At 40.7% G+C, this 25,800-nt stretch overlaps 2 protein-coding genes and 1 non-coding gene across 9 annotated transcripts in view; all 3 read right to left on the bottom strand.

The window, feature by feature from the left end:
• The window catches only part of SPMAP2L (sperm microtubule associated protein 2 like), a 52,468-nt gene extending 50,315 nt beyond the window's left edge, over positions 1-2,153 (bottom strand). For all 3 annotated transcript variants that reach the window (XM_036084282.2, XM_036084281.2, XM_036084283.2), the window contains exon 1: positions 1,579-2,153. In XM_036084282.2, coding sequence (XP_035940175.2) covers positions 1,579-2,107 — 529 coding nt within the window. In that variant the 5' untranslated portion in view covers positions 2,108-2,153. The remainder of the gene's footprint in view (positions 1-1,578) is intronic.
• Positions 2,154-9,051: 6,898 nt separating this feature from the next.
• ARL9 (ARF like GTPase 9) lies at positions 9,052-25,427 on the bottom strand. Of its 5 annotated transcripts, none has more exons than XM_036120758.2 (5): positions 24,599-24,615; positions 24,022-24,177; positions 20,879-21,041; positions 17,912-18,087; positions 9,052-9,497 (listed from the first exon to the last, which is right to left on the bottom strand). In XM_036120758.2, the coding sequence occupies exons 2-5, from the start codon at positions 24,022-24,024 to the stop codon at positions 9,273-9,275; spliced, it is 567 nt and encodes a 188-aa protein (XP_035976651.1). In that variant the 5' UTR covers positions 24,025-24,177; positions 24,599-24,615; the 3' UTR covers positions 9,052-9,272. The 5 variants fall into 5 exon arrangements, 4 of the variants coding, with proteins under 4 accessions (XP_035976651.1, XP_035976652.1, XP_035976649.1 ...); XM_036120759.2 differs by having other exon boundaries at positions 24,058-24,177; positions 24,599-24,614; XR_013446357.1 differs by lacking the exon at positions 24,022-24,177 and adding an exon at positions 10,743-10,922 and having other exon boundaries at positions 9,385-9,497; positions 24,599-25,427.
• Positions 19,341-19,478, bottom strand: LOC118553680 (U4 spliceosomal RNA). Its single transcript, XR_004926151.1, has one exon. It is a non-coding gene; the product is annotated as a U4 spliceosomal RNA (small nuclear RNA).
• Positions 25,428-25,800: the final 373 nt, after the last annotated feature.

Genomic DNA, 25,800 nt, shown 5'->3' with positions numbered 1-25,800 from the left:
TGTTGAAGACATGGGGTCAAGGGTTTTTTCAAGATGAAAGGTTCTTGAGTATATGCTTATAGAGTATATGTGTGCATTCTTGGGACTGATTCATTAGAGATGGAGAAATTAATTCTGTAGGAGGGGGGAATATGGCAAGAACAAAATTCTTCAGGAGCCAAGAGCAGAACCCAAAGCACAAGTGGAGGATTTTGCTTTTCACAGAAAAAGGCACAATTCTTCTTTGAAATATGTAAAAAGAATACATAAGTGTAGATTTGGGTAAGGCAATAGATTAGTGGTAAGAAAATAAGAGAGCTTGGGGTGCCTGGGTGGCTCAGTTGGTTAAGGGTCTGTCTTCAGCTCAGGTCATGATCCCAGGGTCCTGGGATCCAGCCCCGCATCGGGCTCCCTGCTCAGTGGGGAGCCTGCTTCTCCCTCTCCCTCTGCTGCTCCCCCTGCTTGTGCTCTCTCTCTCTGTCAAATAAATAAATAAATACATTTTTAAAAAAGAAAAGAAGAGAGCTCATGACTGTTTCTATTTGCTCAATAAAATGTGAGACAAAGTCTTCAGCTGTTTGGGGGTCAAAAGTGTAACATTTGGAGGAGAGTAAAGAAGACAGTTATCTTCTCAGAGATTAGGAGAACTAACTTACTAGATGAATAAAGTGGGCTTACTAGGAAGTATCAAGTAACCAGTAAGATGTGTGCTCATAAAATTGAAATAAAAGAAACCATATGATTGTGTGATTTTGTTCAGCAAGAGTCAGCTGCTCAGGTGTAGGCAGAAGATGGATGGTTAGGTTTAACCAGGGTTGAGGTTTTGCTTGGAGAAGTATGGTGGATAGCCAGAGTCAACAGGGTGGTGGAATATGTAAGTGAGCCACTAACAAACCATAGAATGGAAGCTGATAAAGAGGAGCCAAGGAGAACACGAGATTAAAAGTGGTCAGCTGAGGGACTGGAAGCCCAATGTGGACAAAGAATTGTTTTGGGGGGGATCATCAGTGAAAAGTCATTAAGTGAACCAGTGTGGTTAGAGCAAAGGATGTTTATACCCAAGACCCATTAGCACTGTAATGGGCTTGGTGAGGACTGTAAACATTTAGTAAGTATACTTTGAATTCCTGCTCAATGAGTATTTTATTCCTACAACTTTAATAATGTAATAGCTAGCATTTATTGAGTGCCACCATGTGCCAAACACTGACAAAGGATCCCTCCCTTTAATGCAGAGAAAGAGATAGCATCTTAGGTGCTATAATAGAGGTAACGTTCAAAGTGGTAACCCAGAGTAAATGCAATGACTATAGAGAAAAAAAAAAGAAGAAGAAGAGCTTCAAAAAGATGTTACAATGAATAATCAAGGATAGCTAGGAGGTCATCAGGTGAAGAGAGGAGAGAGTGAAGAGATTCACTTTGTCTCATTTACTCATCAGAGTCACATACGGTCCAAAGATAGATGACTGCAAAGCAGCAGGTAAATGACACAAAAATTAAAAGAAAGTGAGCTCTTGCATGCAAATATTCACATTCGGACCCCCCGTTTCCAGATAGGGCGGGGTGGCTCAGTGCCTTGGGAAGAGCCCCAACACCTACCGCTCAGGGAAGATGGCGAAATCCTTAGCGGGAACCTGGTCATCAGAGAAGGGGAGATCACCACGGCGGCAGCTCTGGGAAGCAACTCGGCTTCGCTGGGCTTGTGGGGCTCTCGCGGAGCATGGGACTCCTGGGGTTTACGGGGCTTGCGGAGCTTATGGGGCTTGCGGGGTGCGTGGGGCTCGTAGGCTTTGTGGGGCTCATGGGGTTCGTGGAGCTCATAGGGCTTGTGGGGCTCATAAGGCTCGTAGGGCTCATAGGGTTCGTGGGGCTCATAGGGCGTATGGGGTTCAGATGTCTCCTGGGGCTCATCAAACTCGTTCCATTGGTCTCTCTGGCTCTGCTTGTTGGCTTCTTCCGGCTCCTGAGGTTCCTCGGGTTCCTCGGGCTCCTCAAGCCCCTCAAGCTTGTGCACGTCGAGGAGCCTGAGTACTAAGGGCTTCTGAAAGGCTTCGGAGGGAGCGGATACTTCTGTCGCGCCATGCCCATCCGTAAACGCAGATGAGCCTGAAAATTCTTCGTTCTCCATTGGTGCCCAGAAGCTCCAGCTGCGCGCGGCGCCGATCCTCGAGGCGGGACGCAGGCGCGCTGTGTGTCTTCTGCCGGACCCGAGCGGCTTGGGCTGGGGGGCGGCCACGCCCCGCCCCGGCCCGCCCCGGCCCAAGCAGCCCGGCTCTGGGGCCCTCCTCGCGCTTTCTCCGGTTGCCAAGGGGACGCGCCTCGCTCCGGGCGCCCGGCGGCGGAGAGAAACGGGCGGGTTCCTGACCCCTGTTCCTTGTGTTAATGGCGAGGACTCTGGAGCGCTTTCCGTGGCCCAGGCCTTGGGGACAACATAGCAGCTTCCAGTCTAATTATGGCACCACTCGGACAGCAGAGCCAGGTCCCTGTTAGGTTCAGAGGTTCTGTGGCGCAGGCTCTCCATGGGCCTTTGTTCCCTAATCATGCTGGGAAGGGTAATATTCTAAGGCCCTCGATCACTAAGATTGACTTCCATCAGTTTCTAGTAAATGCACAACAGTCATAATGTGGGTGTGGGAGATGGGCGACACCAATATGTCATTTGGTCCAAAGTTAATATTCAGGAAAAATCTCAAATTTAGATTTTTAAAGTTTTCTTCACATGAAGTTCTACACACAGTCACAAAAAAACATTGACGGGATTACTAAGAACAATACACTCATCTACAACTTGTGTTTCGTTACAGGGCACCTGTCTACTGAAGTGCACTATAAATCATTGTTTTTTTATAAACCCTGTAATTATCTCGCGATATGTGTGTGTTGATAACATTACTTTGTTAAATGTGACATCTTATATTTAAATACATTTGTATTTAAATACAATATACCAGAATTTTTATAACCCTGTTTTTGGCAACCCACTCTCTTTTTTATCATTATTATACTAAGAGATTTTAAAAGGTAAGTGATCTGGACCTCTCCCAATCTGGAGGAGTGCTTTCAGCTAATTTTCATGGCCATGATGGTGTGGTAGAGGAGAAAAGAAGTGGTAGGGTTTCCCTGATGTGGGGTTTTTGTTTTTGTTTGGGAGAAGACACTAGAGGTGTTCAAGAACAAGTCATCTGTCCAAGTTATGGTAAACCCAAGTACACTTTTTGCACACTATGGGTATTCCTTGGATATACTTTGTCTCACAGATGCAAAAAGTTGAAAGAGAAAGATTTTGGATTGTGGATGTCATCTAGAAGAATGAGAAGAGAGTGGCACATATGAATCAGGAAATCTGCTCCCTCAGACATGATATAGACATGTGCAGTACTGTATGGAAATTCAAGAATTATATCCCAAATACTTGGGGAAATGAGAAATAAAGCTATCAGAGAGTTTTAACTCAACATGTGAACAATGAGGCAAGAGTTCTGTAGATTCACCTTAAAAAGGCACCCCTAAATGAGTACTAGTCCACCACTAAATGGAATGCCTTCAAATTTCATATCCTACTGGTTATGTTTATTCAAAAATTGCAAAGAGGAGAGAGTCCAAAGCCAACAGACTGCAAATGTTACATACAGCTGGTTCTTCAGGCCCTCTTGAGATGGATCTGTGACCTGATGCCACCATACATCACAGATCCATGCTCACCAGGCAACTTTTCTGACACAACCCAGCTTCCCAGGGATTTTGCTTACTGGGAGAGATTAGGATCACACAGAATTAATTCTGGTCCACATCACAGTTACATATTGGCATTCTGATTTTATACACCAATCTCATGAAACTGACGTACGTCTTTCCCAGGAGAAGTTTAGGAATCGATCTGGATTCTCTCTTTCTCTCACTTCCCCTCCAGTACATCAGCAACTTCAGTTCATCCTTCAAATGTGTTTTTAATCCATGCTTTTCTTTCCTTTTTTTTTTTTTTTTAAGATTTTACTTATTTATTTGACAGAGAGATAGAGAGAGAGCACAAGTAGGCAGAGAGGCAGGCAGAGGGAGAGGGAGAAGCAGGCTCTCCACTGAGCAGGGAGCCCAACGTGGGGCTCGATCCCAGGACCCTGGGATCATGACCTGAGCCCAAGGCAGCAGCTAAACCGACTGAGCCACCCAGGCGCCCCTCACGCTTTTCTTTCCATCTCCTTTCACCAATGCCAGTCCAGGGCACATCCATCTCTCTGGATTCTGAAATGCCCTCAAACTAGTGTAATGACAATCATGACACTCCAAACTATTTAGAATAAATCTCAAGCTTTGCACCATAAGATGCCCCAGGATCTTGGTCCTTGCCTCTCTCTCTCTCCAGTCTACTGTGGGCTGCTCCACCCTTGTTGTCTACATTCCAGCCTCCTCAATCTTCTCTAACATGTCAAACTCTTTCCCATTTCAGCATCTTTCTATACCTGTCCCCACTGCCTGGAGCCCACTCCTCCCTCTCTTCACATACTGGCTCTTTTCTATCCTTCAGGGCTTGGCTTAAATATCACCCACTCAAGTCTTTCCAACCCACAGTAATTTTAAAAATGTTCCTGCCATTACTTTCTATCTCAGATCCTTGCTTCAACACAATTTATAATTATTTCATCTGCTTTTTTATTTTTGTGTGTGCCTCCACACCCAGAATATAAGCTCCTTAATGACAGGGACATTCTCTATCCTGGTGGCTGGTATATGCCCAGTGCTAAGCACAGTGGATGGCTATGAATAGCTATCATTCTTTCTGTTGTTTTCCTGCCTAGAATCCCTTCCTTCTTCTAAAAGTAGAACCCATTCTTTCTGTGGGGAATTCATTCCATATGGTTGGAGGGGGTTAATCCTGCTCCCCCCGCCCCCACCACCAGGTCTGGGCAATTTGGCCACGGGGATTGGTTCAGAGATCAATATGTGAGCTCAGCAGAACCAATCTTGCCCCTCCATGAGATTTGCTGGATGGCTGCTTTAAAAGAGAGGATCCATTTTACTCAGGGATCATGAGCTATATGAATGTTGTAGGCTTGGTGTTGAGAGCAATTCCTTGCAGAGGGAGTTTGAGAATGAAGCCAAACAGAGGTTAGCAGGACCAAGAGATGGAGAGACAGCCTTGTTATCTTCAAACTCTTGAATCTGCCCATGCCTTAGATTTCCCAGTATAAGGAGCACCCCCCCCACCACGCTCTTTTTGGCACACACCAATTTAAGTTGAATTTCCATCATTTTAAATGCAAGAATTCTGGTGCTCAATAAATGTTGACTAAATCAATAAATGAGAAGACAGATCCATTCTTAGTGTGCTAACTACACTTAAAGTTTCTGAGCCTGGAAGGTTGGCAATGGTCCTTATTCTAAGGTAATGAGTGCCACCTATGAGGCCTGTTGGGAAGAGTGGCAGCCAGGCAGACTCTCTGACAACATGTCTTGGCTGAGTGCCGTTTCATCAGAAACCCCTGTGTCATGTACCTCCCTTGCTAGCCTGAGAGCATCGCAAGTCCCTGCTTTAATCATCCTCAGCATCAAGCAGCCACCACCATGTTGGCACTCAATAGTTCTTCACTGAGGGAAAAACTCCAGCCACAACACTTACTACCAAAATGCAGAAGCTAAAATCAGAATGTGAGAAAAACAAGACTGAACCGCGTTATCATTCCCTATCCCAAAAGCTTTTGGCATCATCTTTGAAATAGGTGTCCAGGAACTTATATATACCCTCAACTACCTTAGAAAACATAAGGAAGAGATAGAATCAGAGTTTAGGGCTGGAAGTAGTCTGTATTTGATTTAATCCTTTTCCAGAGTGAAGACCAAGTAAGACACAGTATGATTAAAGGATTTGTCCAAAGACCAGTACTTGGCAATCCTTAGGGCAGAGGCTGAAATCCAGGGTTTCTGACAATCCTGAATCATTGTGTGATCCAACTTCCATAGGACAGATAAAGGAAGGTCTGACTAACATTAGAAACCCAAGTGGCTGTTGTGATATGATACTGTTCAACATTATTCTGCAGGTCTGAAGGTGAGAAAGCCAGTGAACTTAAAGTATCACTCTAACATCTCATCTCTCAGAGGGCAACTAACATTTTGCACATGTATGCCTAAGTTCAAGTATGTTCCATTTCAACCCAATACTTGACAGTGGAGGTTATGTGCTAACATTCAAAGGGGCTAATTATCTTCACCAAACTTTTTTTTTTTTTGGTGCCACAAATCCCAAATTTTAAAAGGAAGGATTTGCAGAACAAATCCTCTTTTCATGGGGTGCCTGGGTGGCTCAGTCAGTTTAGCATCTGCCTTCCACTCCGGTCGTGATCCAGAGGTCCTGGGATCCCGGATCCAGGCTCCCTGCTCAGCGGGGAGTCTGCTTCTCCCTCTGCTCCTCCCCATGCTCACTCTCTCTCTCAAATAAATAAATAAATAAAATCTTTAAAAAAAAAGGAATAAAAAAATACAAGTTTTAATTTTACCTTCACTTATTTCTTTTCCAGTATTCTTCCTTTAAGATCTGAATTTCTGACCTGTATAATTTTCCTTCTCTCTGAAGAACTTCTTTTAACATTTCTCGCAAGGCAGGTCTATTGGCAACAAATTCCCTCAATTTTTGTTCATTTGAGAAAGTCTTTTTCCTTGGGGCGCCTGGGTGGCTCAGTCATTGAGCGTCTGCCTTCGGCTCAGGTCATGATCCCAGGGTCCTAGGATCGAGCCCCACATCGGGCTCCCTGCTCAGCGGGAAGCCTGCTTCTCCCTCTCCCACTCCCCCTGCTTGTGTTCCCTCTCTCGCTGTGTCTCTCTCGGTCAAATAAATAAATAAAATCTTTTAAAAAAAAGAAAAAAAGAAAAAAGTCTTTCTCCTTTATTTTTGAAGGATAACTTCTCAGAGTACAGAATTCTAGGTTAGTGGGTTTTCCCTTCCAAACCTTTCAATGTTTCACTTACTCTCTTCTTACTTGCATGGTTTCTGAGGAGAAGCCGAATGTAATTCTTATCTTTGTTCCTCTATAGGTAAGGTGTTTTTTCCTCTGACTTCTTTCATGATTTTTTTTTCTTATCTTTAATTTTCTGCAGCTTAAAAATGATATGTCTACATGTAGTTTTTTGGGGCATTTATCCTGACTGGTGTTCTCTAACCCTCTTGGATCTGTGGTTTGAAGTCTAACATTAATTTGGGGCATTCTGCACAGTCATTATTGTTTCAAATATTTCTTCTATTTCTTTTTTTCTTTTTTCTCCTTCTGGTATTCCCATTACATGCATTTTATATCTTTTGTAGTGGTCCTACAGTCCCTGGATATTCTGTTCTGGTTTTTTTGTTGTTGTTGTCGTTGTTTGTTTGTTTGTTTCCCAGTCTGTTCTTGCTTTTCAGTTTTGGAGGTTTCTATTGAGATATTCTCAAACTCAAGAGATTTTTTTTCCTCAGCTGTGTCTGGTCTACTAATAAGCTCATCAAAGGCATTCTTCATTTCTGTTACAAAATTTTTTTTAATCTTTCGGATTTCTTGTTGGTTCTTTCTTAAAATTTCATCTCTGCTTACATTACCCATCTGATTTTGTATGCTGTCTACTTTATCCATTAGAACTCTTAGCACGTTAATCATATTAATCATCAAGTTGTTTTAAATTCCTGTTCTGACAATCCTAACATCTCTGCCATACTGGTTCCAATGCTGCATATGGTTCTGATGTCTCTTCTGTATGGTTGTTTTTTTGTTTTGTTTTGTTTTTTATTAAGTAGGCTCCACCCCCAGCACAGAGCCCAACACAGGGCTTGAACTCACAACCCTGAGATCAAGACCTGAGTTGAGATCAAGAGTCAATCAATCAACCAACTGAGCCTCCCAGTGGCTTATGGCATGTCTTATAATTTTTCCTTGATAGCCAAGCATGATGTACTAATTAAGAAACTGCTATAAACAGACCTTTAGTAATGTGGTGATGAGATGTGGGAGGGAGAAGTGTTCTATAGTCCTATGATTGGTCTTAGTCTTTTACTGAGCCTTTGCCTCTGGATTGTGAATTTCACATGTGTGCCTTTGTTTTCTTCTTTGCTGATGTGGGACAAAATGGCTAGAATGGGCTGGAGTTGGGTATTTCTCTTCCCCAGGTTAGGGTTTGATAATACCCCAGCAAGTTGGGTAGGTTCTGGTTAACTAGTTTCCCCTAAAGGCAGGCTTTGTTAATAAAGACAGAATGCTTTGGTATATTTCAAAATGGTTCCCTTCTCCCTCTTCTGGAAGCACCAGGGGGTTTTTCTCCGGTATTTACTGTGGGAATCTCATCAAGCTCCTGGAGATAAGTCTCACAAAATTTTAAAGACCCCACTATGCCTGGATCCCCTGGAGTTTTAACTCATAGTCATCCATCTGGACCTCCAGCAATTCGTCAATTACAGTTCTGGTTTTCCTACCCTGGCACTGGTTCCCACAGTTGGTTTCCACCCATGAAGCTCTTTGCCAGTAAATTATCATTCTTTGTATTCTTTTATTGGTTTCTTCAATCTTGGGGGGCAGCAGTTTGCCTTGTGTCCTCACCGCTCTTATGGGTCCTAGAAGAGTGGTTGATTTTTCAGTCTGTTTAGCTTTTCACTTGTTAGAATGGAGTGACAGCTTCTGAGCCTCTTACATACTGACTAGAAATTGAAGTCCTTTTGTTTTTTAACAAGACAAGACACTAAGGTTAAAAGTTGGATTTTTATCATGTTTGTAGGTAAACAGAGTTATCATAAAATATTTCTGGTGAAGAAAGCTTATCTATGTATAAAAGTGAAATGTCAAGTATTTAAAAATCAAATCCTCAGTGTTCCTATTCTAGTATATAAGGCTCCTGAAAGAGAAGGCTTTTCTAAATCTTTCTAAATGCTGTTAATTTATATTTCTATGTATGTCTGATAGTGCTCACTTTTCTCATTGCCTTATCCTGATATTTCTTTCCTTACAGTGTTAAGTGAATCTACTTAAGGAAAGACACCTCGATTTTTACTTGAAAAGAGGTAGTTTATTAAAATATTTTAATATAAATCTCATGTCATCAAAAAACTGCAAATGGTTTGAATGCTTACTAATGTTCACTTTAATTTTGTTGATGATAATCCAAATACCCCCCGAATATATTATTTTACCAATATTTTTAAAGTTTAAAATCTAAACATAGAGAGGCTCTTAATCAATTAACATTATCTTTCTATATATGTCATGCACTAAGAAAATAGGAAATGGCTTATTTTTTATTGGACAGTGGAAACCTTTGGCTTCAAACCTGTCACTCAACACTCCCTAGGGAGATTTAGATTGAGAGCTGCACAGTGGGCCTGGGCATGGTCCCTGCACATCTGCAGCCAGGTGTGCAATCAAGTCTTTGGCATCTTGCATGACGGAGGGTATTTCTGAGCCGTTCTCAGTCACTTGGGTTCCAAACAAGAACATCTTCCTGTCATTTCCCACCTCAGACAATGCCAAAGCTTCATGGATATCTGTAATACGATAGGCTGCTTCAAGATCCTTCATCCAGAATAGAAAAAGGATAGGAAAAAGCTGGTTATTTTGCAATCCTTTTGGATAGATACATTTATTATTCTCATTTATTGCTCTCAATGATTAAAACCTCTGTTTTAATGTGAAGGATATTGTGACCCCATTATTATGACCCCAGTGGTTGTCTTTTTTAATCAGAATTACATCAGCAATGGGGCATCTGGCTGGCTTAGTTGGTAGAACTCCTGATCTTGGGGTTGTGAGTTTGAGCCCCATATTGGGTATAGAGATTACTTACCAAAAAAATGAGAGAAAAATAAAGGGCAGCAGAATTATACCAGCAGTTACGAGCTATCATCAAGAAAGAATTTTCGGAATGAAATTAAGCCATTCTATACCTTAATCAGTTTTACAAACACTTTGGTCAATCTGCTTCTATTTTTGTTTTTCCATTTCTTTTTTATTTATCCAAAATCATACTCAATAGGATCAATTTTTTTTTTATTGAAGTACAGTTGACATACAATATTACATTAGTTTTCGGTGTACAACATAGTAATTTGACAACTCTGTATGTTACTCTATGCTCACCATAAGTGTAGCTACCATCTCTCACCATACAATGCTATTATGATACCATTGATTATATTCAGCATATACCACTATACACTGTACCTTTCATCCCTGTGACCTATTCATTCCATAACTGGAAGCCTGTATCTCCCATTCCCTTTCACTCCTTTTTGCCCATCCCTCTACCACTCTCCCCTCTGGCAACCATCAGTTTGTTCTCTGTATTTATGGGTCTATTTCTCCTTTTTATTTGTTTGTTCTTTTGTTGTCTAGATTCCAGATGTAAGTGAAATCGTATGGTATTTGTCTCATTTCACTTAGCATAATACCCTCTAGGTCCACCCCTGTTCTCACAAATGGCAAGATCTCATTCTTTTTTATGGTGAGTAATATTCCAATATATGTATATATACTACATCTTCTTTATCCATTTACCTGTTTATGGACACTTGGGTTGCTTCCTTATCGTGGCTACTGTAAATAATGCTGCAATAAACACATGGATGCATATACCTTTTCGAATTGGTGTGTTTTTTGCTTTTTTTGTTTTTTGGGTAAATACTCAGTAATAGAATTATTGGATCATATGGTATTTCTGTTTTTAATTTTGTGAGGACCCACCATAATGTTTTCCACAGTGCCTGTACCAATTTACTTTCCTGTCAGCAATGCACAAGGGTCCTTTTTTCACATCCTTACCAACACTTGTTATTTCTTGTCTTTTTGATTCTAGCCATTCTGACAGGTGTGAAGTGATAGCTCATTGTGGTTTCAACTTGCATTTTGCTGATGATTAATGGTGTTGAGCATCTTTCTCATGTGTCTGTTGGACATCTGTATGTCTTCTTTGGAGAAATGTCTGTTCATCATATCTTCTACCTATTTTTAAATTGGATTATTTGTTTTTTGAATGTTGAGTTGTGTAAGTTCTCTACATATTTTGGATATTAAATCCTTATCAGATATATCGTTTGCAAATATCTTTTCCCAATCAGTATTTGCCTTTTTTTAAAAAAGATTTTATTTATTTATTTGGGGGAGAGAGAGAGAGATAGCAAGAGAGAGCATGATCGGGGGAGCAGCAGGGAAGAGGGAGAAGTAGGCTCCCCACTGAGCAGGAAGCCAATTAGGGGCTCCATTCCACAGGATCCTGAGGATCTTAAGCCAACTGAACCACAGAGGCGCCCCTTGCCTTTTTGTTTTGTTGATGGATTCCTTTGATGTGCAGAAGCTTTGTATTTTTATGTAGTCCCAAAAGTTTATTTTTGCTTTTATTTCCCTTGCCTCAGGAGACATATCCAGAAAAATGTTTCTGGTGGTATATGGCTGCAGTTGATTACATTTCTAGATGTTGGTCATCCCAATATATTGCCTGTCTGAGATCAGAATTCATTTATTTTTAGAGCCTGTAGTAACTTTTTTTAAAAAAGATTTTATTTATTTATTTGACAGAGAGAGACACAGAGAGAGAGGGAACACAAGCAAGGAGAGTGGGAGAGGGAGAAGCAGGCTTCCCGCTTGAGCAGAGAGGCCGATGTGGGGCTCGATCCCAGGACCCTGGGATTATGACCTGAGCTGAAGGCAGACTCTTAACAACTGAGCCACCCAGGCGCCCCATAGAGCCTGTACTAACTTTTGAACTGTGTTAATGGATCCAGTAACCTGTGTACAATGTCTCAAGGTAATAAATTCACTGATAGAACTGGAGAGGAAGAAAATACAAGGAGAATGTTGGATAAAAAGAGGGGTTCCTTGTAATGATAAAAGCCCATTAGGGATGGGGTGCCTGGCTGGCTCAGTCATTAGAGCATGGAACTCTTGATCACAGGTTCATGAGTTGGAGCCCCACGTTGGATGTAGAGTCTACTTTAAAAAAGAAGAAGAAGAAGAAGATGAAGGGGCATCGGCCTTCGGCTCAGGTCATGATCCCAGAGTCCCAGAATGGAGTCCCACCTTGGGTTCCCGCTAGCGGGGAGTTTGTTTCTCCCTCCGCCCCTCCCTCCACTCATGCACGCTCTCTCTCTCTCTCTCTCTCTGTTTCTCACTCTCACTTGCCCACCATGCATCTTTTCTGATCACAATGCTATGAAACTAGATATCAACCACAAGAAAAAAAAATCTGGAAAGAGCACAAATAGATGGAGGCTAAATAACATGCTACTAAAAATGAGTGGGTCAACCAAGAAATAAAAAATTACATGGAGAAAAATGAAAATGAAAACACAACGGTCCAAAATCTTTGGGAAGGGAAGTTTATAGCAATACAGGCCCACCTCAAGAAGCAAGAAAAATCTCAGGTAAACAAACTACCTGTACACATAAAGGAGCTATAAAAAGAACAAAACCGCAAACTAGCAGAAGGAAGGAAATAATAAAGACTGGAGCAGAAATAAATGACATGGACACTAAAAAAACAAACAAAAACAAAACAAAACAAAAAAACAATAGAACAGATCAATGAAACCAGAAGCTGGTTCTGTGAAAAGATCAACAAAATTGATAAACCTTTAGCCAGACTCATAAAGAGAGAGGGAGAGAGAGGACTCAAACAAAATAAAAAACAAGAGGAGAAATAACAGCTGACACCACACAAATACTAATGATTGTAAAAGAATGTCATGAAAAATTATATGCCAACAAATTGGACAACCTACAAGAAATGGATAAATTCCTAGAAACATATAACCTCCCAAAACTGAATCAGGAAGAAATAAAAATCTGAACAGGCCAATTACCAGCAATGAAATCGAATCAGTAATCAAAAACTTCCAACAAACAAAAGTCCAGGACCATATGGCTTCATAGGTGAATTCTACCAAACATTTAAAGAAGAGTTAATACCTATTCTTCTCAAAATATTTCAGAAAACAGGAAAACTTCCAAATTCATTCTATGAGGCCAGCATTATACTGATACCAAAACCAGAGAAAGACACCACAAAAAAGAGAACTACAAGCCAATATCTCTGATGAACATAGATGCAAAAATCCTTAACAAAATATTAGCAAACAAAATCCAACAATACATTAAAAAATATATTCACCACGATCAAGTGGGATTTATTCCTGGGATGCTAGAGTGGTTCAATATTTGCAAATCAAGCAACATGATACATCACATCAATAAAAGAAAGGATAAAAACCATATGATCATTTCAATAGTTGCAGAAAAAGCATTTGACAATGTAATTAATCCACTCATGATAAAAAACCCTCCACAAAGTAGGTTTAGAGAGAACATACCTCAACACAATAAAGACCTTATATGAAAAACCCCCAGCTAACATCATACTTAATGAGGAAAAACCGAAAGTTTTCCCCTAAGGTAAGGAACAAGACAAGGATGTCCACTCTCACCACTATTATTCAACATAGTACTGGAAGTCCTAGCCACAGCAATCAGCCAAGAAATTTAGCAAGTAATTTGGGTTAGTAAGGAAGAAGTCAAATTTTCACTATTTGCAGATGACATGGCACAATATATAGAAAACGCTAAAGACTCCACCAAAAAACTACTAGAACTGATAAATGAATTCAGTAAAGTTGCAAGATACAAAATCAATGTACAGAAATCTGTTGCATTTTTATATGCTAATAATGAAGCAGCAGAAAGAGAAATTAAGAAAAAAATCTCATTTATAATGGCACCAAAAATAATAAAATACCTAGGAATAAACCTAACCAAGGAGCCAAAGACATGTATTCTGAAAACTATGAAACTCTGTTGAAAGAAATTGAAGACAACACAAGGAAATGGAAAGACATCCCATGCTCATGGATTGAAAGAACAAAGATTGTTAAAATGTCTATATAACCCATAGCAATATACAGATTTAATGCAATAGCTATCAAAATACCAACAGCATTTTTCACAGAACTAGAACAAACAATCCTAAAATTTGTATAAAACCAAAAAAGACCCCCCAAAGCCAAAGCAATCTTGAAAAAGAAAAACAAAACTGGAGGTAGCACAATTCTAGACTTCAAGTTATATTACAAAGCTGTAGTAATCAAAACAGTATGGTACTGGCACAAAAACAGACACACAGATCAACAGAACAGAGTACAAAGCTCAGAAATAAACTCACAATTATATGGTCAATTAAGCTAGGACAAAGGAGGCAAGGATATGTAATGGGAAAAACAAGTGGTGTTGGGAAAACAGGACAGCAACATGCAAAAGAATGAAACTGGATCATTTTCTTACACAATAACGAAAACAAACTAAAAATGGATTAAGGACTTAAATGTGAGACCTGAAACCATAAAAATCCTAGAAGAGACACAGGCAGTAATTTCTCTGAAATTGGTCATAGCAACATCTTTCTAGATATGTCTGCTGAGGCAAGGGAAACAAAAGCAAAAATAAACTATTGGAAGTATATGAAAATAAAAAGCTTCTCCACAACAAAAACAAAACAAAACAAAAAACAACCAACAAAATTAAAAGACAAGCTCCTGAATGGGAGAAGATATTCACAAATGACATATCCAATAAAGAATTAGTATCCAAAATATATAAAGAACTTACACAACTCAAAACACACAAAAAAACCAAATAATCCAATTAAAAAACAGACAGAAGACATGAACAGACATTTTCTAAAGACAACATACAAATGGCCAACAGACACATGAAAAGATGCTCAAATCACTCATCATCAGGGAAATGCAAATCAAAACCACAATGAGTTATCACCTCACACCTTTCAGAATGGCTAAAATCAAAACCACAAGAAATAACAAGTGTTGGTGAGAATGTGGAGAAAAAGGAACCCTCGTGCACTGTTGGTAGGAATGTAAACTGGTGCAGCCATTGTGGAAAATAGTTCCTCCAAAGATTAAAAATAGAACTACCCTGGGACGTCTGGCTGACTCAGTCAGTAGAGCATGTGACCCTTGATCAAAGTCATGAGTTCGTGCCCCACACTGGGTGTAGAGTTTACTTAAAAAAAAAAAAAAAAAATAGAACTACCCTATAATCTAGTAATCACACTATTGGGTATTTTCCCAAAGAATAAGGAAACACTAATTCAAAGGGATATATGCACCCCTGGGTTTATTGAAGCATTATTTACAACTGTCAAACTATGGAAGCAACCCAAGTATCCATCAATAGATGGCTAAAGAAGATGTGGTATACACACACACACACACACACACACACACACACACACACACAGAGGAATATTACTCAGCCATAAAAAAGTATGAAATCTTGCCATTTGCAACAACATGGATGGATCTAGAGAGTATAATGCTAAGTGAAATAAGCCAGTAAGAGAAAGACAAATACCATATGATTTCACTCCATGTGAAATTTAAGATACAAAAGAAACAAAGGAAATAAAAAGAGGTATACCAAAAAACATACTCTTAACTATAGAGAACAAACAGTTACCAGAGGGGAGGTGAGTGGGGGGTGGGTGAAATAGGTGAAGAGGGTTAAGAGTATACTTTCTTGATGAGCACTGAGTAATATGTGGAACTACTGAATCACTATTATTATACACCTGAAAGTAATATATTGCTGTATGTTAACCACATTGGAATGAAAATAATTTTTTCAAAATGTGGTGGTTTAAAAAAATAAATGGAAAGCTATATATAAAGAAGAGAACCATAAGCAAAGTAAAATAATTGTCAACAGGCTGCTGAAGAAGATATATGTAATGCATATAAGTAACACAGGATTATTTTTCCCAAAGATATGAAAGATTTCTACAACTCAAATAAGAAAAGATAAATACCCTAATAGAAATTTGGGAAGAGATATTAAAAGACAATTCACAGGGGTGCCTGGGTGGCTCAGTCAGTTGAGCAACCGGCTCTTGACTGCCACTCGGGTCACGATTTGGGGTTGTGGGATCGAGCCCCATGTCGGACTCTGCACTGGGCAGGGAGCCTGCTTGAGATTCTTTCTCTCCCTCTCCCTCTGCCCCTCCCCTCTCTCTCACTTGCTCTCCCTCTTTATAAAAATAAATAAATAAAAGACAACTCACAGATGTGGAAATTAGTTTCAAAGAATGAAACGAATTTGAAACTAATAACCAATGCACATCTGAAAAGATGTTCAAGCTCACTAGTAATTAAGGAAATGCAAATTAAAATACAGGATAAAATTTCAGCCCCATCAGATTGGCAAAAATGAAAAAGTTTGACAATACCAAGTATTGAGATGGATGTGAAGTTGCAAAAATCTATCATATTCTGCTGGTGGAAGAATAAATTGGTGCAATATCTTTGGAAAGCAACTTGGTAAGATCTAGTAAAACTGAATATGTACAAATCCAGAAACCCAGCAATTCCTCTCTTAGGTGTATGCACTAGAGAAATGTTGATACACATCTACAAGGAGACACATACATGAAGATTCACTGCGGCAGTTTAGAACAATAAACAATTGGAAATAACCCAAACACCCAGCATGAAAATGGTATAATTGTGGTATATTCATCCAATGGAATACCATACAGCTCACTTACATGTACCATGGTCTTTGTAATTTGTGGTATTTAAGATGCTGCAGTTCAAAACAAAACAAAACAAAAGCTCCAGCCTTTCTTTTCAATATAATCTGCAGGACTAGCGTCCATGCTGAACTGTAACATAGGCTCCTTCTTTAGGTCATCATTTGTTAACTACTTAGTTTACTGCCATAAGCATTCACCCTTAGAAGTAGTGGAAGAATCAAGTTCCTTAATGATTGGCAATCTTAGCAATTGAAGGAGGGGCTTTAGTATTACAATACTATAGATGTTTAATTTTTTTTAACTTTTTTTTTATTGTGGTAAAATACACATAACAAAATTTACCATCTTAACCATGTATGAGTGTACAGTTCAGTACATTCACACTGTTGTGCAACCATTCACCTCCAGAAGTCTTTTCATCTTGCAAAACTGAAACTCTGTACCCACAAAGCAATAACTCCCATTTCTCCTTCCCCCAACCCAAGGCAACCATCACCAATATAAACTCTGTACCCATTAAACAATGACTCCTCCTTCTCCTCTCCTCCCATTCCCTGGTAACCTCTAATCTACTTTCTGTCTCTATGAATTTGACTATTCTAGGTACCTCATGAACGTGGAATTATACAATATTAGTTGTTTCGTTGCTGGCTTATTTCTCTTAGCATAATGTCCTTAAGGTTTATCCATATCACAGCATGTGTCAGAATTTCCTTTTTTAAGGCTGAATGATACTCCATTGTATGTATATATCACATTTTGTTTATCCATTCATCCATGGAGGGACACTTGGGTTACTTCTACCTTTTGACTATTGTGAATAATTCTTCTGTGAACATGGATGTATGAGTATCTGTTTGAGTTCCTGCTTTCAATTCTTTTGAGTATATACCCAGATGTGGAATTCCTGGATTATATGTGAGTTCCATTTTTAATTTTTTAAGGAACTGCCATGCTGTTTTCTAAAGTGGCTGCACCATTTTACATTCCCAACGACACTGTACAGGGTTCCAATTTCTCCATGGTTGTTTAATATTTTTTATGTATGTGAAATAAATTCAGGTCAGGCTAATTGATCTAAAGCAAACTATTTCTTTATGTATGGTAGACACTCAAATATTTTGTTGAAATCAATTCAACCATCAGTAAATGTTTATTGAATTAAATTCAATGCATATTTGTTGAATTTCTACTATGCTTGTTCAGTATAAGGGACACAAAGATGAATGATGGTCTTTATTCTCAAGGGGTTTATAATCTAGGAGATCTTATAAGTATAAAATAAACTGAATATACAGCATATTTTTAAATATCTAGCTATTAAAAGTAGACATTTCTATTTCTTTTAGTAATAATAAAACTATTGAGTAAAATTTACATATGCCCAAATTTTTACCTGTTTGTTTGCAAACACAACCAGAGGAAGGATTGGGTTTGTTCCGATTAATTGATGAAGGTGTTTCTTGGCTTCAGGTAATCTGTTGTGATCAGCTGAATCCACCACAAAGATCAGCAGCAATCCTCTGGATAGGTACATTTCCCAATAGGAACGGAAAGGTTCACTGCCACCAACTACAGAGAAGAGTAGAGAAAGAAGACACCAAAAAACATTGCAGAAGCATCCACTGAGGAGGCAGGAAAGGCACTTTTAGATAATTTCCAAACACTGGACGGGTGTTCTGATAAAATGCCACTGTGTAAGACTGTATCCAATTCTGAGAATGGCCAGAGACATGTTCCTAGGGAAATGGCTGGTGGGAATATTTACCCTCCATAAGTGGTTCAGTCATTCTGGGACACAAAGACTCAGCATAAAGACACTAGATCCACTACAGTGGATACAGTGGATACCCCCGATCTGTAATTCATAGCGGCCATGGGGGCCGCTGCCTATCACTTAAGCTCAGAAAATGGGAATATGTTACTAAAATAATTCAGGGTGATAGGTTAAAACACACCTTTCTCCAAAATAAGCTTTAAATAGACTGAATTCACTGGCCAGCCTCACTTGCACCATCTTTTTCCTTTGTCAAAATCCCAGAACTAATTTCTCCTCTTAACATTGCACTAAGATTTAATAGGATCCTGTGGGCATTTAAGAATACTTGGCTCAGAAAAAAACGCCTTTGGATTATTTCATTCTGCTGATTCTCCCCAGAAGAAACTTACTGGTAATGATAATAATATATACACAATGAATTTAATTTTTATTTTTCTCCTAGAACGAGGCTGGCAAACTATGGCCCAAGTCTAAATCTGGCCCACTGCCTATTTTTGTACAGCCCAGGAACAAAGAATGGATTTTACATTTTTAAGTGTTGGGGGAAAAAAAAGAGAAAGAATAACATTTCATGACACTGGAACATTATATCACATCTGTATTTCAGTGTCTACAAATAACGGTTTATAAGAACATAGACGTGGACTTATTCACATATTGTCTATGGCTGCTTCCAAACTACAACAGAGTTTAGTAGCTGCATAGAGACCATGCGGCCCCCAAAGCCTAAATTATTTACTACCTAGCCCTTTACAGAAAAAGTTTGAAGACCTTTGTTTTAGGAATTTAACAAAAACATTTAAAATACTACTGGGAAAGTGTCTCAAGATTTGTCTGTCCTTTGTTTTCCTTTTACAGAGCTAGACTAATTCCCTAAAGTATTTTGTGTAATTCACTTTTTAAAAGAATGTTGTGTAATCTTCTAAGTAATTCATATGGTTTTAATATATTTAGTTTAAGCATGAATGAACATTTGGGTTGTTCCTCAACTTTTTTTGTGACATCATGACATTTCACCTATATAGGGATTTTTATCTTTTTGTTATTAACTTCTAACTTAATTGCAATGTATTCAAAGAACATGGTTTGTATGATGCCCCTTCTCTGAAAAATTTGTTTCAATTAGCAATAATCGCGCCTCGGATAAACCTCATTGGCTACGATACTGCCACTGCGCAAAGCTCTGAAAAATTTGTTAACACTTGCTGTATGGTCCACCAGGTGGTCAATTTTGGTAAATATTCCATGAGTCTTTGAGAAGAACATGTATTTTAGCTTTGGGACGTAGCTAAAATTGTCTAATTGAACAATCTTATATTGTCCATTGGATGAAACTTGTTGATTGTGTTCAAATTCTTTGTATCTTTGCTGATTTTTTTCCTCTTTGATTCTATTAATAATTGACAATATGTTGAAATCCCTGACTCCAATGGTAAATATGTCTATTTTTTTCCCTAGTTGGATTCTCCCTTTCTTTTCATTCCTTTGTTCCTTCCTTCCTTTCTTTTCACTTTTCATATTTTGAGACTATTTTCTTAGCTATCTATTTGGTTAAAATTATTATTTCTTCTATAGCTTCTGAACAAATTAAAACCTCTATTCCTGATTATGTTGTTAGCTGAAAGATTTGCCTACACGTTGACCAATTTCTCTGCCCATATGTTCTTTTTGTAACTGGATGAAAGCAAAAATAAAAAGTTGATTACAGTAATCTAAGGGAGAGATGGTGTAGGTTCCAACTGAAATAGGTGCAGTAGGAAAGGATATAGCTGATGAATTCAAGCTTTGTTTAGGGGTAGAAAAATTCATAGTGTTTTATTTGTGGACTGGAGTTGGGGGTGCAAAAGGAGACATTAAGGGTGACTCCTAGTTTTCTGGCTTGAGTAACACGATAGGTGAAGAACCATTTACTGAGCAGTAGATTATAGGGAAAGGAACAGATATGGAGATAAATCAAGCACTTTGTTTTGACCATTTTAGGTTTGAGAGTCCAAATTAGATATCCAGGTAAAGATGTCAGGTGACATTTGGGTATGCTTGGGCTGGATAGATAAATTTGGGAGTCATTAGCATAGAGATGGTATTTAAGGCCAATAGGATGGAGGAAATCATCCAAGGAGAGAATGTAAAGAACAGAATCTAATGCAACTTTGGGGAATAGCAATATTTAGAGGGGGGTGACTCCAGAATTACTTTAGCGTAGAGACTTCTGGGCTGCCCTCTGGTTATAAAAAGAGGTTTGGGGCTTGTTTATAGTTGCATTTGCAGAGAAGGAAGTATGTTGTATTTACTTAGATTGAATGTTTATTGGGGGTAGTAAGGGACAAGAGAGGCTATTATAGGAGGGGGTGCTATAGCCTTCCTTGCAGCTCCTTCGTATGCCAGCCCTGAAAAAAGGAGGAAATAAGAATAGGAAGTGATTTCCTCCACAGTGCACTATTAAACTATATATGCATTCTAAAAGCGTAGGAAAACCTGACCCAGTGTCACTTTTCATAAGGGTGTAATGTTGCTAACAGTATGTCTTGGCTTAAGGTATAACAAGATAAGCCTATCCTGTTACTAATGAGAAAGAGGGCTTACTCTCCAGAAACTCCATCTGGCTATCTTCAGTGTTGATGCACACTGCATTGAAACCTTGGGTGGGTGCCACGCTGTGCTGGACTCTGTTTAAAGCTAGAGAGTGCAGAACACTGGTCTTTCCTGCTCCATCCAGGCCCAACACAAGGATCTGCTTATTTTTCTCCTGTGAAAACAAAAGACAAATCAATAAACCTATGCAACCAGGGCCTTGTTTTCCTGGGTCCTGGCAGTGTGCCTGCCTGTGATAGGACCCAATAATAATTGCGAAATTGTAAACCAGAACAAAACTTCACAGAACATTTAATATGTCTAGGAGCACCTGGCTGGCTCAGTTGGTAGAGCATGGGACTCTTGGTCTTGGGGTCATGAGTTCAAGCCCCATGTTGGGCATAGAGCTTACTTAAAAAAAATTTAATAGATCTAGAACAAACTGTACCAAACAGTTTGTATTTTATAACCAGCCATTAGTTATGTGGTATTAATCATACCACATCCCTCCAACCCCCAACTGGAATGATGGTGATTAATCTATTAAATATAGACTTCATATATATATATATCAGGATTTATAGGAGGTGCCACAGATTGCAGGATCAATTTTCAGACTTCACTTTGCTTCTTGAGTTCATGTCCACTGGGGATTGCTTCAGAATTCAGTTTGTTGTTTGGGATCTTGGGACCTCTATGGTTCATGTACTGACTATGCCATTCAGCATGTAAGCACCTAAGGTCTCATATTATTGATCTGTTTTCTTTTCCTAATTGGATCACTAACTAGATTAAAAGACTTTAGGGCAAGTGAATACTTTTTAATATAAGTATCATGATTAAATGAAAAGGCTAAGGTTATAGAAATTGTTAAACAGGTTCCTATCACAAATGAACATTTATTTTAGAACCTGATGTTAAAACCTGTTGAACTTGACATAAACTTTAGAAAGAAGCATTCCACCAACATACCAGACTTAGAAATTTTTATGACAAGTGATTGAGAGACAAGAAGGGCAGGCTGGTATGAAAAGTTCAAAGGTGGCTTTTAGGGTGCACAATTTAAAGTGAACAGTAATAAATGACCAACAATACAGCCAGATTACCCATAGGAATTCAATTCTATTTCCCAAACTGCCTACTGAAGAAGTTTCTCATGCACAAAAACACCAGTAATTATCTTCAATGACATTGGTTTAGAAATAATAATCTTTTACATTTGCACTTGAATACTAAATATTGACATTAGATTTAGACTGGGTTTCTAATAGAAAGTTAATTTTTTTCACTATCCCACTTTTTTTGAAAATAAGATCTATGTGAAAGTAAGATGTTTGAAGATCTGCTCTAATATGGTTGTATAGAGAGCATGATTTATGAAAACTGTCTTTTGAATAACAGAATTAGAAAAAGTACATGTTTGTTTTTGGAGTTCTTGATGGCTCAAAGCAAATGGTATTTCCATAGTTATTTTCTTTTTCTTTTTTTAAGATTTTATTTATTTATTTGACAGAGAGAGACACAGCGAGAGAGGGAACACAAGCAGGGGGGAGTGGGAGAGGGAGAAGCAGGGTTCCCGCTGAGCAGGGAGCCCAATGTGGGACTCGATCCCAGGACCCTGGGATCATGACCTGAGCAGAAGGCAGATGCTTAACGACTGAGCCACCCAGGCACCCCTCCATAGTTATTTTCTATCTTCATCCCCATTCCCTCCCATCTGCATCTAAACGTTATAGTGTCATTCTGGGAGTGTGGTGGTGAGGAAGAAGGACTTCATTGATAGAGAATACTTCGTAGGATGATTTAAATTGCATGCTTTAAAACAAAGTTGGGCCCAAGAAATGGCTGTAGGGTGTGGATTGTGTCCCCCTTACTGTCTCTACCAATGGCCCCACTTAAGGCTACCCCAACATATTTTATCAATTCCAAGATGCACTCCTCCCCCCATTTTAACATCTCCAAAATGAGAGTTTTACAATTCATGTCTTTTTTTTTTTGAGAAAGAGCGTAGGCTGTGGGATTAGGGGAAGGGGCAGAGGGAGGGAGAGAGAATCCCAAGAAGACTCCTGGCTGAGTGCAGAGCTCCAGGTGGGACTTGATCTCAGGACCCTGAGATCATGACCTGAGCTGAAATCAAGAGTGGGATGCTTAACCGACTGAGCCACCCAAGTGTCTGGGTATGTCTTATTTTGATTGGCAGCACTTTTTTTTTCTTTCTCAGTGGTGCTAAAATAATGGTATCTGAGATCCTATGAAATATTGTGAGTAAAAACAGTTCCCTACTCTCTTTCCAACCACATGCCTGTCCTTACTCTACCCTGTCTAGGAATTCTGCAGTCACTGATGCTTACATTTTACTTTATTTTTTAGCAAAACACATGCTAAACTACATGCTTTCTCATGTTTATCATCTCTTCAGGAAAGCTAGGATTACTGTTAAGCCAAAAGTTCTGACACAATTTGTGATTTTGAACACCACTGTTCCCTGTCAATAGTCATTCTTTTAACAATATATGGATCTATAATAATCTGTGTTTTACCAGAGATCAAATCGCAGTTAATAATTCAAATTGTTTAGGGGCGCCTAGGAGGCTCAGTCGTTAAGCCTCTACCTTTGGCTCAGGTCATGATCCCAAGGGTCATGATCCGAGTCCTGGGATGTAGCCCCACATCGGGCTCCTGCTCGGCGGAGAGCCTGTTTCTCCCTCTCCGCGCCCCGCCCCTGCTTGTGTTCCCTCTCTCGCTGTCTCTCTGTCAAATAAATAAAATCTTAAAAAAAAAAAAAAAATTCAAATTGTTTAGAACCACAAAGCACCTGTGAGCTCAGGAACTCCAGGAGCAAGAAGCTTATTAAGCTGATCCAAACAATGCCTGTTTTTTCTTTCTTTTTATCCTCCACCCCCTCAATTTTTTCACTGTGGTAAAATACACATAATATAAAATTTACCATCTTACCCATTATTAAGCATACAATTCAGTGGTATTAAATACATTCATGATGCTGTGCAGCCATCACCACCCTCCATCTCCCTAACTCTTCATCCTGTAAAACTGAAACTCTGTAGTCATTACCATTCTCTCTCCCCTCAGCCTCAGGCAACCACCAATTCTACTCCACGATTCTGACCACTCTAGGTACCTCATATAAATAGTACCATAGGTATTTCTTTTTGTGATTGCAGTGCAGAGACCTCTCAGTTACAACTTTGTGACCGTCCCTCTGGGCGCTGGTAGCCGGGAAACAACGGAAGCAGTAACCACGGAGAAGGTCCAGCCCTCACACACATCTGCACGAATTCAGGAACCCTGCACTACGGAAAGGAGTCGGATAGAGAGCCCGAGCGCGGCGACGGCTCGGGGCTGGTTTCGGCACTGTAGGCGGGGTGTGCGCCCGCGCCGCCGAGCGCTGCACGGAGACGGCGCCCGAGAAGGGCCGCTTCCGCCCCGTGCACACCAACCGGGACCTCTTCTCCCTCACCGCTACCCCGGCCGAGGGTGGGACGCAGGGGCCGGGTTAGGAGTGAGGGTAAGGCAGGTGACAGGGAGAAGGGGCTAGCGACGGGTCTTGCGAAGCGTGGCACACCCACTTCCACCCACAGATTAAAATGCCCTCAAAGGAGGCCTGATTCCCTCCCGCGCAGGTCGGGGCCTCGGACGTAACAGAGCCGGCGGCGCTCGGGCCTGACCGCCCCCCGCGGCCTTGGAGAGCGGGTCGAGGCGCCCGTCCCTTACCGGCGGCTCCAGCGGGGGCTTCGTCAAGGCGCTGTTGTCCTTCTCTTTCTCTTCTTTTCCCTTAAGTTGTTCCTTCTCTTTCTCGGTCTCCCGCTCTTTCCTCTTTTCCTCTTTACAGTTACTTTTCTCCTCCTTTCCCTTTTCTTTTCCCTTAATTTTCTCCTTCTCCACCTCCTTCTTTTTCTCTTTCTCCTCCTTTCCTTTTTCCCGAATTTTCTCTTTCTCTGGCTCCTTCCCCTTCCTCACCTTCCCCTTCTCCATCACCCTTCCCTTCTCCATCACCCTTCCCTTCTCCATCCCCACCGGCCTGATTTCCTTCACTCCTTCCGCGCGCCCGCGCGCTGGAGCCTGGGCCTTGGGTCCCGGCAGGTGTGGCCCCCGTGACGGACGCAGGGTGGAGACGTAGGTCCACGCGGCGTAGACAACACCCGCGGTCACTGCGCGGCCGAGGCCAGTCCCCCGGCGCGCTGGGTGCCGCGGGGCATCTGACCCCCGCTAGCGGGGGTCTGCGGCGCAGCGGCCTCGCCGATCCCGGGGCGGGGAAGGGGAGATAGCGGAGGGAGCTAGGGGAAGCGTTGACCCAGGGAGGTGGGGAGGCCCAGCCGCGGGAGTTGGGAAGGCCCAGCCGCGGGAGTTGGGAGAGACCCGCGGGACTGCTCCTCCGAGTAGGAAAAACACCCCAGGCGACACCTCCTCCGGAGGACGCACTATGGCCCCGATTCCCTTGTGCTGGGCGCAGTGTCTCCGAAAGGCCTTCCAAGCCAGCCCAGTTCCTAGCGTGTCACCACTCCCACATCATCCTAGAGCCGCCCGACCCTCGAGTCTCCCATCGGAAGAACACTTCGGAAGCCAGCGTCCAGAGCGTTCCAGAGGTTTCCCCGCCTCTCCCAGCCAGTAATCACAAGCCTGAAAAGTGAACGCGGGTATCTTCCCGCCCTCCGTCCCGTGTTAACTCCACTAGGAGTGTCTAGAGGCCGCTATCCAGGACGCTTAAGAGAAACATGAACAGCTCGCTTATTTTAAATTCCCTCTACGTATCGTTTAAACAAAATTACCTGGAGATTAAATTAGTAGTCCGCCAGGAACATAGATACTAGTAATGATGGGTATTAAACAACTAAACAAAATAGTCACGAACAATGATCCCGTATGTAGCAAATTAGGTAACCCATGGGGCTTTTCAAAGGTGGTGGTAACATTTC

This window comes from Halichoerus grypus, chromosome 3, assembly GCF_964656455.1.
Source record: "Halichoerus grypus chromosome 3, mHalGry1.hap1.1, whole genome shotgun sequence".
NCBI classification, from domain to species: domain Eukaryota; kingdom Metazoa; phylum Chordata; class Mammalia; order Carnivora; family Phocidae; genus Halichoerus; species Halichoerus grypus.
Note: the sequence above shows the minus strand (reverse complement) of the source record. Positions and strands in the feature narration are given on the sequence as shown.